At 40.2% G+C, this 21,335-nt stretch overlaps 1 protein-coding gene across 4 annotated transcripts in view; it reads left to right on the top strand.

The window, feature by feature from the left end:
* The window catches only part of kirrel3b (kirre like nephrin family adhesion molecule 3b), a 971,552-nt gene that overhangs the window by 609,370 nt on the left and 340,847 nt on the right, over positions 1-21,335 (top strand). For all 4 annotated transcript variants that reach the window (XM_028810345.2, XM_051932391.1, XM_051932392.1 and 1 more), the window contains exon 2: positions 4,460-4,609. In XM_028810345.2, the coding sequence (XP_028666178.1) occupies positions 4,460-4,609 (150 nt within the window). The remainder of the gene's footprint in view (positions 1-4,459; positions 4,610-21,335) is intronic.

The following is a 21,335-nucleotide window of genomic DNA, read 5'->3' as shown; positions in this document are numbered from 1 at the left end:
AGCTGGAGGTAGAAAATTTTAAATGTTAAGATTTGCATTGGGTGTGACAAGGATGGATAGGATGAGAAATGAGTACATTAGAGGGTCAGCTCAAGTTGGACAGTTGGGAGACAAAGTCAGAGAGGCGAGATTGCGTTGGTTTGGACATGTGCAGATGAGAGAAGCTGGGTATGTTGGGAGAAGGATGTTAAAGATAGACCTGCCAGGCAAAAGGAAAAAAGGAAGGCCTAAGAGAAGGTTTATGGATGTGGTGAGAGAAAACATGCAGGTGATGGGTGTCACAGAACAAGATGCAGAAGATAGAAAGATATGGAAAAAGATTATCCACTGTGGAAACCCTAATGGGAGCAGCCGAAAGAAGAAGAATATTAAATGGTTACTTTTACAGCCAACACTATAATACAATCTGCAGTTTGATGCAATAGTTTGCATTGTATATTGTGCTTGTTAGTGTTATGAATTAATTCTGGGATAATTTCTGCTGTCTCCTGGTTTCATATTTCACATCCTGGCTGATGTCTATGTAAAGTCTGTATGTTTTCCCCATGTCCAAATGTTTTTTTTTCTTTTGCCCAAGACATGCAGGTTAGGTTAGCTGATGACAGCATATGTGAGTGTGCCCTGAGATAGAATGGCACCATATGAAGTTTTCAGCAGTTCTTCAAAGTGGAACCTGCATCCACTGGATGGATGAACAATTACTGTAAATAACAACAATTCAATTAGTCAGCATGCCAGTTTTCTGTCTAAGGTTCCTTTTACAAAAAACAGTTGTAATGAAATATCCAGCATTGCTACTGAAAATGAATCAGGTAATCATTTGAGCAGGTTCCTGCCTGATGCCCAATACTACAAAGTAGCAGAGCTTATCACTGGAGCCATACACCCATCAACACTGGGAGTTTGTGACAAAACACATCTGAAGAATACACCACAAACAAGCTGTGTGCCCCTCTTGCCTACCTGCAAGTGATACTGTAGCATTCAGTTCCAGCACAGCAAACTCTCAAACAGTTTCTACACCTGCCATCTAACTGTCAACTGCCATCCAGTCTTCTGCTTGACTACTGACCAACACTCAATAACAGGATCACCTGTACTACATTCAGATTGCACTCCCATCTGCCATTTTGCTGGTCAGTTACCTGTATTGTCTGCTGGACACGTCTTCTGTTTGGTACACGCTATGTGTTTATACCAATTAGTTATATTTTTAACTTGAACTATTATGTATTTCTGGATATTTATTATTTTTTGTAATTGTTTAACATTCTATATTGTTGTGTTATGTACTGTATAGTGTTAGAAGCAGAAAATTATGCCACACCCAATACATTATTAAAACAAAACCAAAGAGATTTATTTTGTTCCACTACACTGATGACAACCTATAAGACTTATTAAAAGTTAATAATGCTCAAGCAGAACAATTCAAAGTCTTCTTTTTAATGGGAAGTCTCACTTTCTGTTGTTTCTTTGTGTGGACCCAGGTCATCTGGATAAAATGTGGGCAGAGGTCTTCCTTTTAAAGCCCCCCCTTTAATTGGATGGTCCTAGCTCAATCTCTTGTGGATTCTTGCTGGATGTCATATTGACCTCCTGAGCTGTGGTCATGTGGTCACTGACTTCTGGATCATTCTCATAAGAAAAAGCAAACACACTTTGAGGCATCCAGAGTTATGTATGCTAACAAACTGCAAGAATGGTCTCTTCATATTTAGTGTTTCTGCACCAGTGGTACTAACAAAAAATTAGATCTTCTTAGTAGTAGTAGTAGTAGTAGTAGTAGTAGTAGTAGTAGTAGTAGTAGTAGTAGTAGAAGTAGTAATAGTAGTAGAAGTAGTAGAAGTATATGGATAAAGTACAGTGACATTCTTATTTGCATGTCCAACCAACATGTAACATGACAATACTTTCTAGCTCCATGATAAGCAAGAATGAGTTAATATTGTTTATAACATTTTCCCTATAAGCGACACAACTACATACTGTATATGCTTCTCTTCTCATGGTGCCCAGAATATTCTAGTCTTGTGGCTGTTATTTTATTTTCTTAACTCTCTCTGTAACTGTCTTGGACTGATTGTTAACCCAGTGATTAGTTCTTCAGCTTCTCAGCTCCAGAGATCTGCAGATAAGTTCATGTTCAGTCACTTCCCATGATAGATAGATAGATAGATAGATAGATAGATAGATAGATAGATAGATAGATAGATAGATAGATAGATAGATAGATAGATAGATAGATAGATAGATAGATAGATAGATAGATAGATAGATAGATAGATAGATAGATAGATAGATAGATAGATAGATAGATAGATAGATAGATAGATAGATAATGCATTGTAAGATATAACAACAGTATAATGGTCAATGCTGTTTTATACTTTTCTTTGAAATATCCATATTATATTCTTAAGTTCTTTTAACTTAATTCAAGTTCACTGGAGGCAAAACCTATCCTGGTAGTCCTGGGCACATAGACAGGAACCAACTTTGGAGAAGGTGGCAGTCCATTTCTGGATCCACTTATCCACTCACCACATGGGATCAATTTAACACTCACATGTCTAAAAGCATTTAGGAGAAAACCAGAAAACTGGTAAAAAAAACACACACAGACAAGGGGAGAACACACATTCCCACAGAGACAACAACAAGGCACAGTATATGAACCAAGCTGGTAAATCTGTTAGACAGCAGTACTAATCACAATGCCATCCTGGAAATATAGACACATGCATCAATTAAAAATCATTAAGCCAATTAAATCAACAAATAATAAGTCCAGATCAAAAAAAGAGAACAGAGAAATTACACCTGAAGATTTTATTTTCATCATTGAGTGGAGATAATGGGTGAATATTACTGGGTAATCAAAATTGCCTTTGAACAAGTACTGTACATCTCCCATTTCATGGAGCTTTTTATTCTCACTACCATGAATTGTGAATTGAAACTGATTTTTCGTGTGTAGCTGAAATGGATTTACTGCACATCTTTATCCCCACCCGCTGCCCTTCTCTCAGCACTGATCGCTAGACAGCAACAGCGGGAGCCCCCGCAGCAGTCACATCCATACATTATCAAGTGAAAATCTGACGAGGGTCTGCCAGCACTTCATTTGAATGGATTAGCATGCACTTTTAAAAACCCTTTACAAAACCAGCTGTGGATCACTTTCTAAACACCATCATAATTCTTTGTAATCTCCGTGAAACCCTGCATGACATGCAAATAAGCATCCGTTACATGGAAGCCTCCGAGACTGCTGCAACAGACTGGCTCTGACTGCTTGCTCTAATGCACCCGGTGGCTCTTTAAAGTGCACGTGGACTCTTGGCAGGAGACACATTAATTTCTGAGGCTATATTAAAGTAACAGCTACCTAACATTTCTGCAATTCTTTCCAAATCCTAAAGCATTGCGATTTGCTTATGTTACAAAGTAAAACTGTTGTTATTGGGACACATGGGATATTTAATGAAAAGGTCTGCGAAAATAAGTAAACTTGATACATTTAAATAATGGCACAAACAGTTAGACCAAAGGGACAAGTTGTGACTTATGCAAGCAAATAGGTTGATGCATTGGGCAGCCCTGCTTATTAATAAAAGAAGAGTCCTGGGTTTGAGTTCTATGCGTGAATATTGTTAGTGTGGAGTATCTGTGTTCTGCCTCTGCCCTGGTTTTCTTCCACTTCTTCCAATACCCTTTGCTTACTGTTAAGGTGTCAATTAGGACAAGGCTCACTTGGTGAGTTTGTGCGGGCAGAGTAGAGGGAGAGAAAGTAAAAGGAATGAGTTTTGAAGGTGAACACAAGAGTTTTCTTGGTGCTTGAGGCAATGCATTTTATTCTATCTATCTATCTATCTATCTATCTATCTATCTATCTATCTATCTATCTATCTATCTATCTATCTATCTATCTATCTATCTATCTATCTATCTATCTATCTATCTATCTATCTATCTATCTATCTATCTATCTATCTATCTATCTATCTATCTATCTATCTATCTATCTATCTATCTATCTATCATTGCAGTACTGTGGCACTGTGGAGTTTGCATCTTCTCCACATCTGCATGAATTTCTAACCTCCTGCTTTGCTTTTCTTCACATGTCCCAATCTATCTATCTATCTATCTATCTATCTATCTATCTATCTATCTATCTATCTATCTATCTATCTATCTATCTATCTATCTATCTATCTGTCTGTCTGTCTGTCTGTCTGTCTGTCTGTCTGTCTGTCTGTCTGTCTATCTATCTATCTATCTATCTATCTATCTATCTATCTATCTATCTATCTATAAAATATTTACAATAAAGTAGTATAATCAAGTAGCACCAAGTCATTTTCAAAAAGACCTCTCTTCTTGTTCAAGCATTGCTTACTTTTGAAGTCTCTCCATCCTGTTGACATTTTTGTCATCTCTTCTTTCCCTTCAGGTGTGGTGGCCATGTTCTCCCAACAGCCTCAGGACTTGGTGGTGGTCGCTGGTCAGCCTGTAACTCTGCCCTGCTCCATTCCAGGATATCATGGCATTGTGCTCTGGATTAAAGATGGACTTGCTCTAGGTGTTGGCAGAGATCTTTCAGGTAAGCATTCCCAAAAGTCAAACTATTAGGCTGAGCATTTCTTTTAAAATAAGCTATGACCCATTACCCCAGCAGAATGGATACGTGAGGTGAGATAAGAGCCATCTTTCCAGACATAAATGTTACTAGCCCTATGATAATTTCTCAGTGAGTGCTACAGGAACACTCTGTTTGCCCAGAACTAATCGACTGTAATGATGAGACTCATCACAGGTCAATAGCACTAAGGAGAGATGGCTAAAGGTTAATATTAGCATTAGAAATCAATCTTGACTCTTAATCCTAAACTATGAAAAAAGAGAGGAAAGATATGCTTAAAGGAGCATAATAATAAAAGAAAATAATAAAAAGGGATAAGTGATGGAATAAAAGCATTGGGAATTAGCTTTTTCTCATCGACTGAAAAAGATAAAGATTTGCAATTTCTGTGTGAGCTGAGATTGTTGTCATAAATCTGCTGTTCACACTGAATTCTGTCGGTGTTAGATGAATGTGTAGATAAGCACTTGTTATCTGCATTTCCCTTTGCCTAAGTTAACTCCCATCTGTCATTTAATACACATGTCCATCACCTTTGTAAAATTGCATTCCTTCATCTCCGAAACATAGCCAAACTCCGTCCCTACCTCTCCCCCTGTGATGCTGAAAAACTGGTTCATGCCTTTGTCTCATCCAGGCTAGACTATTGTAATGCACTCCTCTTCGGGATACCCAGCAAGAGCCTTCAAAAGCTCCAACTAATTCAAAATAGTGCTGCAAGAATCTTGATGAGGGTGCGGAAATATGAACACATTTCACCAATCCTTCAGTCACTTCATTGGCTCCCTATCCATCTCCGTATCGAATACAAACTCTGTTTGTTTACTCACCAGTGTATCCTTGAAAATGCTCCACAATATCTCAAGGAACTCCTTATACTACAATGCACTGCAAGAAACCTATCGCCTTCACCCCCCTGTGACCAAACTTCATACAATGGGTGACCGAGCCTTTGCAGCCGCTGCTCCACGGCTCTGGAATGCCCTACCAGAGAGCCTAAGAACACAGCAGATTGTGAGATGTTTTGAAAAACAGCTAAAGACTTTTCTATTTAGGAAAACTTATTAACAAGAATGCTATAATTATTGTTGTTTTATCTCTGTTTTTATCTTGCTTTGCCTTTGTTTAAACTTTTTATGTAGCACTTTGAGATTTACTGCTAATGTAAAGTGCCCTATAAAGAAAATGCATCATCATTATTATTATTATTATTAACTTCTTTCAATTGCAGTGCTGGTGATCATAAAAGGGTGGGAATGCTCTACCCTTATCCAGCCTTAAAAATTAAAAATATTTATATAGTGGCATTGTTGCTTCATACGTGTAAGCTGATTGGCTTGTTGTTTACTGCATAAAGGTACGATATACAATACAATACAATACAATACAATACAATACAATACAATACAATACAATACAATACAATACAGTTTATTTGTTGAATAGCCCAAAATCACACAAGGAGTGCCACAATGGGCTTTAACAGGCCCTGCCTTTTGACAGCCCCCGGCCTTGACTCTCTAAGAAGAAAAGGAAAAACTCCCAAAAAAAACCCTTTTAAGGGAAAAAATGGAAGAAACCTTGGAAAAGCAGTTCAAAGAGAGACCCCTTTCCAGGTCGGTTAGGTGTGCAGTGGGTGTCAAAAAAAGGGGATAAATACAATACAGTACAATACATAGAACAGAACACAAGTAATCCTCAATACAATATACGGTAATAATGCAATTGAGATATTACAAGTACAGAACAGAATATACAGTATATGAAGTCATGGCCCAAACCAGTACCTGACAGACTGTGACTTCAAGCGAGTCAATGTTCCTGAGCTCTATTTGTATAGTATATTGTCTGATATAATTGCACTATGGCTCTGTACCTGTAAGCCTCTTTGGGATAGTGTTCACCATTGTAATATCATGTAAAATGCTTTGCTTTACACACTGACCCTAAACCTTAGGTTCTTTGCTCTGTAGGAGTGTATAATCCAAACTGTAATTAAATAGAGTGCTTTCATCTGGACTGGACTTGAGTACTGTCAGCCATAGCAGGCACACAAGGTAGTCAGGAACTTCAACCATTAAGGTACATCTTTACATACAGTATAGTAGTACTGGTTCACCCAAGATTACACTCTGCACTGACTATTAAATCTGTATGTTTGTGTATCTGATTGCCAGACTCAAGGACTGTAGGCCATAATGTGTCCACTAAGCAGTTGGGCCTTCAGCTACTAAAGTACACTATTGCACAAATGCTGCCATTTCACCCAAGACTACACTACAGTATGTACAGACTCTATTGAAACCATCTCCTCTTGCTTCTACTTACCTGGAATTAGTAATGACAGACAGATTAGCACTGAAGACAGGCTGTTTTTCTATTCATTGTAAGCTATAATAAGTGTAAACACAAGTACTACAAAAAGTATACATCTGCCCTGGACTCTTATGGCTTCAGCGGTTTTAAGATGAACATTTTCCTCTGTCCAGGTGGCTCATTTCTTAGTTGCAGAACCTCTCCATAGGCCGACTCACAGCAGGGTTAAGTCATTTACAGATGGAAATGAAGAAGACCCCCTCACATTGGGTTATTGTCTGGTTTGCAGTTTCTATTTAAAAAAGGAAGACGTATGCTCATTCTTTGAGTGTTGACTCATGTCTCATTATTATCCTTATTCTAAATAAAAATTTAAACCCTCAGTAAATAATTTACGAGTTAAAAGAATACTCCATTTGAATAATCAACTCCTTTGTTAAAGAAGAAAACAAGCAATTGTTAAACCGTAAATAAATCAAACAAGGATTCTGGTACAAATTCAAATTGTGTTTATGTGTGCTTTAATACCCAGTTTATTCACAGAAACCTGGTTTCACAAATGCCATGTACAGTATACTGTCCCCTTATTCTGGTAATTGATCTCTGAGATACCAGTTTAACAGACATACACTTCTTCTTCATGAGTTACCTTTTTATTGGCCACGTAAGTCAGGATTTTGTACTCTGCGCATGTCCATTGCACTTTGTTTGCCAGTTAGCTTAGCGTTAGCTTTGCACGCCCTTTCAGCAGCCACAGGTGGAAGCATCCGCAAGATATATTTACTAGTTTGATAATCCTAAAACATAGTGTGCAGCAATGAGTAGAGTTTAAAGGGGGGACAGTGGGGGCCTGACTACCATCAACAGATCCACACCACTAGTGAAAGGTCTCCAGAGTCCAGACAAATTTAAATTTTACGCAGCATGGCTGTACTTTAAATTGTTCAGAAATTGTAATGCAGTGTGCTGCTTTAAAGTGTCATCACAAAGGCACAGTCATTGCGATTGTCTTGTTTCATATTGTAGCGGCCTATTTCTGTGGCTGCCGGCGCCAAGTGCCAATGGATTATTGCACCTTTCCATCACTTTTTTAGGTAGTGTGGTTGTTTGCCATTGCTCCCCTTTTTGGAATTCTTTTTGCAGTTTTCCCATTTTTATCGACACTGAAGATGCTTATTTGTGTGATGGAATGCCAGGTCATACTATTTCTAACTCATCCTCTGGCATTGTAATTTCTTTCAGCATATGAATGCACAATTTTTTGGCATACAACAACATTTACACAAGCTGGCTCTGGTATTAGGATTTGGCCAGTGACAATGTGCTGTTTTTTGTACAAAAGAAGAAAAGTAACACAAAGGTAACACACAGCTCAGGGCCATCTTAACAGCATTATAGCCCCCCCGGCAAAGTAGTGCACTGGGGGGCCCCTGTTTTGATAACAAAACAGAAACGTGCATAGACATCAATAACACTGTGAGCTCCTGTGCTCCTGGGGCCCCCAGTCAGCGCCCATTATACCCATAGGATGAGACGGCCCTGAGTCATTCTATTTGTAATGCGTTACACTTCATAATAAGTAACTATATACTTAGTTACTTTTTCTGTAAGTAATGAGTAATGCACCTAACTTTAAAAAGTAACGTTCCCCAGCACTGCTCATAAGTATCCCTGTACTGGACGAATCAGTCTGGAGAATATTATATTCTTTACTTTTACTGCATAGTTTTCTCTTTTGTTTGTCTAATATTTTCAGTTATTGAACTATATTAAACAAAACATTTTGAATTTCCCAGGAACAATAAACTGCACATCCACCCTGACCTTGAACATGAACATGTTCGTGTGGGTACATACATTGTGTGTAATTCAGGTTTACCAATATTAATACCGCTGAAGTAGTTAATGTTGAGGGTGTGCGCACACATTTGTTTCATTATTGGTAATCCATAATGGTTGAGGAGGGGGCTGCTGATTTAGAGGTCAGGGCTACTGAGTGCCTGAAGCCCTCTGTATGCATACTTGTTTGTGTCTATGTGTTTACTACCACTCTGTTTCATTTCAATGAAGATATCTTACAAAAAAACAAGAAACACCTGTGTAAAGTATCCTAACAGGGTGTTGGGGCAGCAGGATTCTACAATGGCCTGGGCCCAAGTGTCATGACCTAGCATCACTTGTCTAATCAAGTGGACGTGTGTTAGTATGAAAGCATCACATACGCAAGCGTGAGTGAGCACTGCATGAGCAATGGCCCCAGATCATTTCTCTGCAGAAGGGGTTCCCAACTGGTGGTGCAAGATGGCATTTCAGAGGGTACGTCATGTCACGATTCTCCAAAGTTGAGTGAGGTGTGTTGTCCGATTTTATCATGGTGCAGTCTATGTCTTGCAGTGTGTCGTCATTTGTAAGTCATATATTGCACACACAATAATCACCTGTGAGTGAGCTGCTGAAATGTGCATTCTCAAGGGTTCTTTGCTCTGAGCTGAGCGTTTGTAAAGGCAAATAACATCTTTTAAGAAACGGAACTTGGACCTTGCAATAATCCATAGAGAAGGGCGAGGTCTACTATTGATTTCTGTGCAAGCCCTGATCATGAAATGTTACTGATTTTGAAGACTGATCAACGTTTTGCCCTTTGACAAGAGGAACTGAATTGTATGGAACACCTGCTGTTTACACTCAGCTCATCTCTCCTGCTAGAAGTCCTGGCAGTAGGGCAGAAATTTTATCAGATTTTGATCTGCAGTGCAGGTGTTATTGGGGGATAAAGGTCATCGACTGCGTTTCATTGCTTAGCGGTGCATTGGAACCTTTTGCATGACGGGGTTCTCCAACCCCACAAACTCCTCGATAGTCAATCATGTGTCATGTCCTTGTGGCGTTTGTTGCTTTGCATGATAGATTATTGAGATTTCTAAAGGTAAATTGCTCAATTTATATTTACATTTCATGCCCTGAGTTAAAAACTTATTTTTTAGTTCATTTTGCTCACCCACAGTACTGTATGTGGTTCAAATTGTGGTTGAAAAATTCAAAATTTGACTTCATTTTCAAATGTGATGCTACATTTTAGAGGGTACAAATATAAATCAAACATTTTCTAGGAGTGCAAGGCATAAAAAGGTTGGAAACCACTGGCCTACAGGGTGATGACATTTCCCACCTTGCTCTTTGAAGACCTCCTACAGAGCGTATACATGAGCATGTAATGCGTGGAGTCAAATCAGTATTTCCTTCACCCAAGAGGATTCTCTTGCTCTCCACACTCTTAAAAATAAAGGCGTCACAGTGCTTCTTCAGAGTGACGCCACAGGGGAACCAGTTTTGGTTCCCAAAAGACCCATCCACATGAAGGTTCCAGAAAGAACCTGTAACAGGCTCCATATAGTAAATCTTCTTCCAAAAATAAAAAGAAGCATCACAAAACAAAGTTTTGGGGACTGTCCCTGTATATATATATATTTTTGGGTTTTTATTTCACCTTATACAATTTCTTGTATTAGGAATTTGTTAGTTTTCACATACCCCTTGGGGTCAAAGCACAGGGTCAGCCATTGTACAGCACCCCTGGAGCAATTTCAGGTTAAGGGTCTTGCTCAAGGAGCCAGCAGAGTAGGATCTCTTTTTGACAGTGACAGGGATTTGAACCGGCAACCTTCTGATTACTAGCACAGATCCTTAGCCTCAGAGCCACCATACCGCACAAAGGACAAGGTCCAAAGAACAAGGAAAAAAACACAAAAGAAAACATTTGGGTGATCAAAAGCAAAATTTATATAGCAGTTGATAAAGTTTACAGGACAAAATGGCATTTTTACACAGTAAATCAAAATGGAACCAGGAAATGGTTGGCAGGAAGTGACGTCGATGCTGTGGGACGGAAGCAACGTCATTTAACGAAAAACTAGAAGTGATGTCGTCAGGGGTTGTTGGAAGTGTCATCTTGTTTGGTGCCGGAAGTGACGTCCTGGTGGCCATTTTGGAACACGGAAGTAGGCTCTTTATTTTCCCTCAGTTTTTCTGCTGAGAAGAACGAGAGATTTAGGTTAGTACTGTGTGACAGCCTCTTGTCTCGCAATGTTTCACTCACCTTTAGGCTTTTTGACTGCCTCCTAAACGCACGTGTGTGACACCATGAACAGATGGTTACAGATTTGTGAAATGTCAGTGGGTCATGATTTTAACAGGTCTCTTGCTACAAGCAATCACACAAGCTGTTTTTTCTAATTTGTTTTGTGTTCTGTTAGGTAGCCTACCAAATTCTTCTTAATTTTATGCGTTTTCTCAAAGTGCAAAGAACCAGCTTCACATGCAAAGGACCCTTCCTGGATAGAAATTTTGCTTGGTCATGTAATAGTTCTATGCGGAATCGCACAACCCAATAAAGAACCATAAAATGCCAATAAAGAGCCATATATGTAAGAGCGTACTACAGAGTGGTAACATCACCCAACTACTTGTACCAGGCACACTTTCAGGATTGTATCATTCTGTTTGGCAAAGACCCCTTTTATACATCTTTTGGACTAAAGCTTTTGGAGTGAAGCACCGAAGAAAGCAACCAGCCTGCTAATCTTAAGGATGACTTCTATGGTGTGGAATGCTCCTGTTGCTCTTATGTATGATGGCACTGGCATCATTACCCTGCTTGTAAATTAGTCAGATGGATCTCATCTATACATGCGTAACAGATCTTTAACCTAGAGTTGACATTTTTTAAAAGAGTTGGGAAACCCAATAGCATGTTGGGACATTTATTTTAAGTTTCAGTTAATTCAATAAGACTCTTTTTTTGTTTTTATGCTTGAAGAAGATTTTTGTGCAGAATATGACCAATTACTATTTCTCTTAACTTGTCTCTTTTTAAATTCCTTGCCGAGACAGAACAGCAGTCCTCTATCCTTTGTTATCCCTTTTTCCTGGGCTTGTCTGACTCCCGTGGGGTGTCAGGTGGATTCCAACCCAGCACTTAACACACACACACACATTTATTCTATGTGCAAACCTGTTATGTTTGTCTTTAGGAGGTAAAAGGTAAAATAGAGTACATGAAACAAACACATAATCCAAATTCGAGTCAAGGGGGACCATAGGCTGTCATGGCAGTATTGGGACAAGGCATGAAGCAGCCATAGAGTGAGCATCAATCCTACACAGGCCCCCCACACTTAATAATCCCAGAAACCTAAGGTGCACATCTTTATAAATGTGGAAGGAAAACCTTCTCAGAAATACATAGAATTTGCAAACCTTCAAACAGAGAATGGCCATGGCAAGAGATTCAGATGCAGAACACTCATGATCACCCAACACTGCACCGACATGCTCTCCCTGTCTGAGCTGCTTGCTGGTAAAAATAAGTGCTATTAGTCGAGTGCCGATTTTTTTTTTTGGTTTGTTTGTTGTTGTTTATATTTTTAAGGGGAAGAACACAGAAAAAATTAGTTATTCAAAACAGAAACACAATGCTGATTCAAATCAGTGGACTCGTGGGCTTCCTTCTTGTATTATTCATATGCTAGGTAGTTAGCTTGTTTATTCTTGTAATGGGAACACATTGAAAATCCCTCTTGGCATTTAACCCAGTGTGTGTTTTTGTCACTTTTCTTTTTCAAAGGAGCTAAGAAAGCAAATTAAAACATCAGAGGAGAAAAAAGACACGTGGCAGCAGCTCTTTTGTGGGATTTGAGTACTGCAAAGCCCACGTCACTAAGTGCCGCGTGTTTGCACTAAACCTTTTTGCTGTGGCTCTACACCTGCACCAGCCAATCTGGATGAACAAAATTCACATCATATTTTAAAAAATCACAGGGGCCAGGGCAGCTTTTAATGTCAGCTGTTGGCTGGTTTTCAAGCCACTTTAATTATACCACCAATAGTAACATTGTAGCATTAAATCCATTCGACTGGCATGACAGCAGCTATCAGAAGCAGAAAAAACAGAGAGTCACTGGCCGCTACTTCTAGTAAATGTTGCTGAATGGTCGGCTTGAGTAAAGTTTAACAAATCCCTCAGTGGTAAAACGAATGCTGGTTTTATGGTGAATCAATGGTCGTTAATGGCAGCGAGCGAGCGTGCAAAGGCAGGTCTCTGCATTCCTCCACAGTGAAATAAATTAGACTTTATGGTGGATCAATGGCCGGCCAGATATTGAGTGCTATTGTGAATGGCAATGAACTACTCAGCAGGAAAATCTCTGCCTTGCTCTTGTAGAAATTGCAGAAGGCATGAAATGAGATTTTCTTAAAAGTGCTGAAGCTTAGGCATGGAAATGTGCTTAGAAATAATAATCATTATCATCATCGTCATCATCATTTCTTTCATCATACTCGTGATGATTGTATTCTACTGGCGTCTTCGTTTTGTAATGGTGCTTTGCTTATTCTTGCCAATTTGCGTCCTCTTGTTTCACATCTGTTTCTACTGTGTTTCTTCCATCCATCCATCCATCCTTCCATATACTAACTTCTTTATCCAGTTCAGGGTCAGAGTTCATCTTGGGAGCACTTTACACCAGCCAGAATTAACTCTGGACAGGGTGTACTCACACATATTGGGCCTGTTTAGAGTCACCTATTAATTTAATTTACACATCTGGACCTAGAAGGAAAACCAGAGCACCTAAAACTCACTTAGAGGTGGAGCTGGTTTGCACACATGACACAGAGAGAGATATGAACACATCTCCTGGAGCCGTTAGGTTTAATATCTAGCCATTGTGCCCTCTCAAAGTAACATATATTTTAAAATAATGTAGGGCCAGCTATTTAATATTTGTCCTGGGCTGTTTCCTGTTTTATAGTTGCTGTCCTTGTTATAGGCTCCAGTACCCTATGCAGGAACAGGATTTGAGAATGCCACACTGTGTTACCTAATATTATCCCGTTTTATGTTATTTGTTGCTCCTTCTGATTTGGACAGAGAAGGTAATCTGTGAATGAGGGAGTTAAATCTTTTTACCTTAGTTTGGCACATTAACGCAAAAAAAAAAAAAATAAATAAAACACAAAATCCAAAACCCAAGCACAAAGTCAACAAAATAAGGCACTACAGAGACAGAGAAGCACCATGTTTGAGAAGGCCTTCTGTCCATTATGTGATACCACTGCTGACTAGGAACACACTCAGACAGGCAACATACCAATGGTGGGGCACACGTCCATGCCTAAAAATCACAAAGGGATTATCAAATCACTGGGATATTATTCTTTCATCTACACTTTTTACATGATAGTGGCACAGGGAGTCGCTATTGAAAACAGCAGTACACAAAATAACGAATTAGCTGTGAGGTCTCCAAAAGACCCACAAACCAGGCCTGGACCTTCAATGGCCTGCCTAAAAACAGGCCTCACCCCAGGCAAACTGAACCTAAACTCCACATGCGAACTTCGGCCTTCACTGACCTAAAATAGGGTACTGACTTTCATAGTTCAGAAATATCTTAAATGTTCCAAAATATGTCACACATGCCCTTCAAGGGAGAGGAACCATCAAACCTCTGGCTTGATAGACAATTCCATTAAAGAATGTTTATAAAAAAATACATTTATTCAGTTTCAACAAAAGAAGAAGAACAGTGGCCAGCAGATATAGTAGAAAATATATGATACAGCGTATAAAGTTATTTTCTTTTAGAAATGTTTAGTAAATGAAGATATTCCATATATATACAAATAGTGTTTATATCTTGGTAGTAAAAATGGTAAATTTAACAGAATGCAGTTCATCAAGAAAGCTCACTTGTGTTACTCTATTAAATAAATTGATCATTAAAGTGTAAAGTGTAAAGTGGTGATGTGTTGGTCAGACAGGCAAGTAAGAACTTCACTGTACACTGCATACATGACAATACTACTACTATTACTCCTCCACCTCTTACTACATCTATTACTGCTGATACTACTACTGCTATTACTGCTGCTATTAATATTACTACTAGTAATACTGCAGGTGCTAATACTGCTACTACTATTACTGCTACCGCTAATACTAATGCAGCTACTGATGCTACTACCACTATTACTACTACTACTACCACCACCGCAACAGTACTACTATTATTGCTGTTAATAATATTATTACTACTAACATTACTACTGCTACTATTACAGCTGCTACTACTACTATTACTCCTGCTATTAATATTACTACTACTAGTACTGCAGGTACTACTACTACTACTAGTGTTACTATTACTACTACTACTACAACTACTATTACTGCTAGTACTAATAATTAATGCTACTATTACTGCTACCACTTATATTAATACTAATGAGGCTACTAATGCTACTACTACTATTACTGCCACTACTGTTACCACTGTTACTGTTGGTACTAATACTACTACTACTGTTACTTCTACTACCACTGCTACAGTACTATTATTATTGCTGCTGATATTAATACTACTAATATTACTACTGCTACAATTATACCTGCTACTACTACTACTAGTACTGCTGCTACTACTATTAATACTGCTACTACTTCTCCATTTTTCCTTTTTTATCCTCCGGTGGATCATGCCCCCAGATTTCTCCATAAGCTTCCACCATCAGTTCATTCTTTTTCCTCCAGTGCCCATCCATAGTTGGTTGTGCACATCAGCAGGTGTTTCAGAAGGGCTCTGATATTAATATTCTGTAAACAGCTTTAAGGGTTTTGCAACAGCACTAATAACAATGAGATTCTTTCAGTCTAAGGTTTCTCAAAGTCTATTATCTTCTTGCAGAACTGATGACAATGCTGTCATTTACATTGTTCCCTTTGGGCCAATTGAATCATCATCATCATGTATTTGTCACATGCTTTATGCTTCTCATTTAGTAATTTCGTATTTGGTTAAATTCTTGTACTATTTCCTGATTTTGCATTGAGTGATCTATGACCCACACTAACGTATTCCTCTGTGAAGAACACTATGGCTGAATACAGTTTTGTTTATGCTAATTTTCAGATAGCAACAAAATATATTTAAAATTAGTTTCTCTGGTTTATATGAATAAAGTCTTGCTGTTTGTCATTAGAAGCAACATCAGTTTGTCTAGGGAGTTCCCAGACTATTATGTCTGATATATTGTCCAAGATTTTGCACTCATACAAATCCCACTTTTATCATAGCCTCAGGATATCAGAATTGCCATCATTAACTTGTACTCAGTGGATATACATCAGTGTGCACCATTTGTTATGATAAAGCAATAGACAGAAGAATATTAATGGTTGGCGTACCTGTACCGGGTGACTTGATATTTAACCATGCTGGATTTGAGCTTCAGGGACCTGGTTACTGTCTGAGTGAGACTGGCATGCTATTCTTTTGTCTCTGTATTTTCTATTTTATTTTAGTTTGTCTGTCTCTGGTTTTTCTCCATCATTCCTTAGTATGTGATTTTTCTATACTGGCATTTCATGAGAGTGTGCACTGTGGTGAGTTGATTTTCCATAAATAATTAGACCCTGCCTTGTGCTCATACTGATAGATGTGAATGGCAGCTGGCAGAGTATCTGCCTAACACATTTGAGCTCCAAGTTAGTTTCTGTGCGTGTGATTTTATGTTCTTACTTACCATATTTATATATACTGTACATGGAAATGGACATGAAGAGAACGATTAAAGAGAAAGATGATGGACTGTGTGAAGGGGATCTAAGGGAGAAAGGGCTATCAGGTGAGGAAGTGTACAACAGACAAGAGTAGAGGAGTCTGGTCTAATATAGAAACCTCACATGAAAGTGGAAAAGGCTAAAGAAGAAGTTTCCATCTAAAGCGTATTAGATCTCTTGGTATTGTGTAAAGGGATAGTGTTGGTGGACTTTCTGCAGTGGGATTGCTTTTCATTCTCATGTTATTAGACTATGGTATCCTTCATCCATCCATCCATCCATTTTCCAACCAATAAAGGGTTAATGGACAAATAGGGCTACAGTAAAGCTCACCAGTCAGTATGTGTGATACATAGTTGTATTTGATCTGTAAATCTTTTCTATTTGGAAGTGCCCCTTGTGAGGGATGGCCGGCCATTCATCCCGGCCAATACCCCCAGGCCGGTAGATGGAGCTCTCCTTGCAACGTGGAGATGCCCCGAATTCCAGCAGGGCCTCATGGACTATGGAGTTTTAATACACAGCCCTGCTGGATAATGTCGGGGCCACCAGGAGTCGCTGCAGGGAGGCTCAAGGACTTATACGTGCCCTATAACCCGGAAGCACGTCATAATCATATGACCAGAGGGAACGACGTGTTTCCGGGTTGAAAAGAAGGACTTTTTATCTGACCCGGAAGTGATAAGAAATCACATGGACTGTAAGATGGGAAACACTTCCGGGTCAGGGAATATAAAAGGACGATGGGAAATCCCAGACGTTGAGCTGAGCTGGGTGGAAGGAGGGCAAGGCGTCTGGGACAGTGGAGGATTGTGTTTATTGTTATTTGATTATTGATTTATTATTGAGTATTGTGGAGAGGAGAGTGCTTTGTGCACATTTATTATTATTATTATTAATAATAAATTATTATTTGGACTTTTATCTGGTGTCTGACGTCTAGTCTGAGGATTCAAGGGGTCACGGAGACCCTTAATCTGTCACACCCTCTAATAATTAACATTACATTTTTAAACCTGGTTAATCCAATCATGTTTAAGGAAACTTGTAATCATTCCTAGGAACCACTGGGCACAAAGCTAGAACAAAGCCCATATAAAGACCTGTTCACACAAATCCACAATTATTCAACTTTGAATTATCAGTTAGCCTACACACACATACATCTTTGGGATATGGAAAGAAAATTTGAGTACCCATACAAAATCCACAGGGATACAGAGAGTGCATACTCTCTGAAGTGCTAATCCCTATAGTTCAATGCCACTCCCTTTTTCTTGGAAAGAAATTATTATTTATATATTTTTTCAAGAATGTGATTGGACACTGGATGACGGATGTGTGAGGCAGCAGTGCTTCCTCTAATTATTTTATTTCAATTATCGTGGTTGCTGCAACCCTGAATCGGATTAAGGTGTATGAAAAATGATGATTATGATTATTATTAGTATTACGCAGTAGTATTAATATTATTTCAGGAGTGTTATTGAAACATTAAAGTGTAACTGTAGATCTTTTAGCATTACAACTATCTACTTCATCTTCCAGTCATTCCTTACTGACCTAAGGTGTTTCCCATTTATTATCATCATTATTGATGTTACTGTTATTATTGCTATTGTATTGTGCTAATCATTTAATGAAATGCACTACTGATATTACTTCTGATAGACAAGAAAATGTACACTGAAGCATAAAAAATAATCTATTAATGGAGCTTGGAAAGCAAAGTCCAGGAAGCCATTTTTACAAAGAAAGGTTAATTGATCTGTATGTCGTAACGGAAGAATCTGTTTGGCATACAGCGTGATGGTGTTATTTTAGGTAATGATATATTTGAGAGCGAGAGTGATTTTCACATTTATCATGGGTTAAAATATTGAAGGGCTCTGAATTAAGGTCAAATGGGAATTTCCAGCGTTGTAACAGTTTAATCAAACGTCAAACTGTATTGGTTGACAAGCCTTCAAAGGCTGCTCCTTCCTGAATTATTCCGTAGCCTTATGTAAGGTACAGAGTAGCCGAGGGGTATGAAAGCTGGTAACACAACTAATGAAAAGCAAGGAAATAGCTTTTAACGTGTTAGTATCCATTTAAAGTAACCTCAATTGAAGCCAGTGACATTATTGTACAAAAGCAGAGTAAATTGCCATTCAGTCACTTTCACCAGAGCTATTCTTTTCTTGAGTTTAGCAGTTAACTACCATTCATGGCATTGCTCCTTTCCATTTATTTCCATTGACAAGCCAGTAAGATGTCTGCAGTATACTACAGTGGAATAAATCACCAATCTGGTCACCATTCAATACCATTTCCCAGTTATTGATCCACTATAAAGCCTAATCTATTCTATCTTTGATGGATTCATTACTTTTAATGGGCTCATTTTACATCATTTGTTACTTGTGACATATGGCCTCCTTAGGTATTCATTAAGATCTATACTAGTTTATTTAATACCATTTTCCCTTCAAACATTATTTTAAACAGAGTACTTGCAGTACATTAAACAGACGGGACCTTGCGGACAGCCAACACCTTTTTCATCTCTTGTTGGTGACAAGGAGACCCCAGGAGGGCACCAAAGCTGTAGGCAGCCCTCCCTCACATGGTAGTATGGAAACAAGATATGCATGCTAGTATTAGCGTGGAGTCATCATGTGCCTGGGCTTAAAATAAACAACAGCGTGGCCTGGATGCCGTGCCCACAGTTTACTGATTATCGCTTAACCATGCCTTTGAGGTTTTACTCAGCACTGCTCTCAGAAGACACTTGTTTTCATTGTCGGTGCCCACACATTAACTCTGGGCAAGAGACAATGTTCAGCAGGAGGAAGTCTTTGATGTGTTCGTTCTTCCAAAACTGTCAGAATTAACCTGGTGTTAACCAAATGCTCAATACACCTGCAAATGTGCTAAACACTGCAAATCTGAGATTTTCTTAGATAGGCAATCGCACATCCATCCATCCATCCATCCATCCATCCATCCATCCTCTTCCGCTTATCCGAGGTCAGGTCACGGGGGCAGCAGCTTGAGCAGAGATACCCAGACTTCCCTCTCCCCGGCCACTTCTTCTAGCTCTTCCGGGAGAATCCCGAGGCGTTCCCAGGCCAGCCGGGAGACATAGTCCCTCCAGCGTGTCCTGGGTCTTCCCTGGGGCCTCCTCCCGGTTGGACATGCCCAGAACACCTCACCCGAGCCACCTCATCTGACTCCTCTCGATGCGGAGGAACAGCGGCTCTACTCTGAGCCCCTCCCGGATGACTGAGCTTCTCACCTTATCTTTATGGGAGAGCCCAGACACCCTGCGGAGGAAGCTCATTTCAGCTGCTTGTATTCGCGATCTCGTTCTTTCGGTCACTACCCATAGCTCATGACCATAGGTGAGGGTAGGAACATAGATCGACTGGTAAATTGAGAGCTTTGCCTTACGGCTCAGCTCCTTTTTCACCACGACTGACCGATGCAGAGCCCGCATCACTCGTGAACAAGACCCTGAGATACTTGAACTCCTCCTCTTGAGGCAGGATCTAGCTCCCGACCCTGAGAGGGCACTCCACCCTTTTCCGGCTGCAGACCATAGTCTCGGATTTGGAGGTGCTGATCCCCATCCCAGCCACTTCACACTCAGCTGCGAACCGATCCAGAGAGAGCTGAAGATCACGGCCTGATGAAGCAAACAGGACAACATCATCTGCAAATAGCAGTGACCCAATCCTGAGTCCACCAAACCAGACCCCTTCAACACCCTGGCTGCGCCTAGAAATTCTGTCCATAAAAGTTATGAACAGAATCTGTGACAAAGGGCAGCCCTGGCGGAGTCCAACTCTCACTGGAAACGGGTTCGACTTACTGCTGGCAATGCAGGCCAAGACACTGGCTGTACAGGGACCGAACAGCCCTTATCAGGGGGTCCGGTACCCCATACTCCCGGAGCACCCCCCACAGGATTCCCCGAGGGACACGGTCGAACGCCTTTTCCAAGTCCACAAAACACATGTAGACTGGTTGGGCGAACTCCCATGCACCCTCCAGGACTCTGCTAAGGGTGTAGAGCTGGTCCACTGTTCCGCAACCAGGACGAAAACCACACTGTTCCTCCTGAATCCGAGGTTCAACTATCCGACGGACCCTCTTCTCCAGAACCCCCGAATAGACTTTTCCAGGGAGGCTGAGGAGTTTGATCCCTCTGCAGTTGGAACACACCCTCCGGTTCCCTTTCTTAAAGAGGGGGACCACCACCCCGGTCTGCCAATCCAGAGGCTCTGTCCCTGATGTCCATGCGATGTTGCAGAGATGTGTCAACCAAGACAGCCCTACAACATCCAGAGCCTTGAAGAACTCCGGGTGTATCTCATCCAACCCCGGGGCCCTACAACCAAGGAGTTTTTTGACCATCTCGGTGACCTCAGTCCCAGAGATGGGGGAGCCCACCTCCGAGTCCCCAGGCTCTGCTTCCTCATTGGAAGGCATGTTAGTGGGATTGAGGAGGTCTTCGAAGTACTCCCCCCACCGACCCACAACGTCCCGAGTCGAGGTCAGCAGCGCACCATCCCCACCATATACAGTGTTGACACTGCACTGCTTCCCCCTCCTGAGATGCCGGACGGTGGACCAGAATCTCCTCGAAGCCGTCCAAAAGTTGTTCTCCATGGCCTCCCCAAACTCCTCCCATGCCCAAGTTTTTGCCTCAGCAATCACCGAAGCCGCATTCCGCTTGGCCTGCCGGTACCTATTAACTGCCTCCAG

Source organism: Erpetoichthys calabaricus, chromosome 9, assembly GCF_900747795.2.
Source record: "Erpetoichthys calabaricus chromosome 9, fErpCal1.3, whole genome shotgun sequence".
Classification (NCBI taxonomy): domain Eukaryota; kingdom Metazoa; phylum Chordata; class Cladistia; order Polypteriformes; family Polypteridae; genus Erpetoichthys; species Erpetoichthys calabaricus.
The sequence above is the reverse complement of the archived record's forward strand: the minus strand, read 5'-3'. Positions and strand labels throughout refer to the sequence as shown.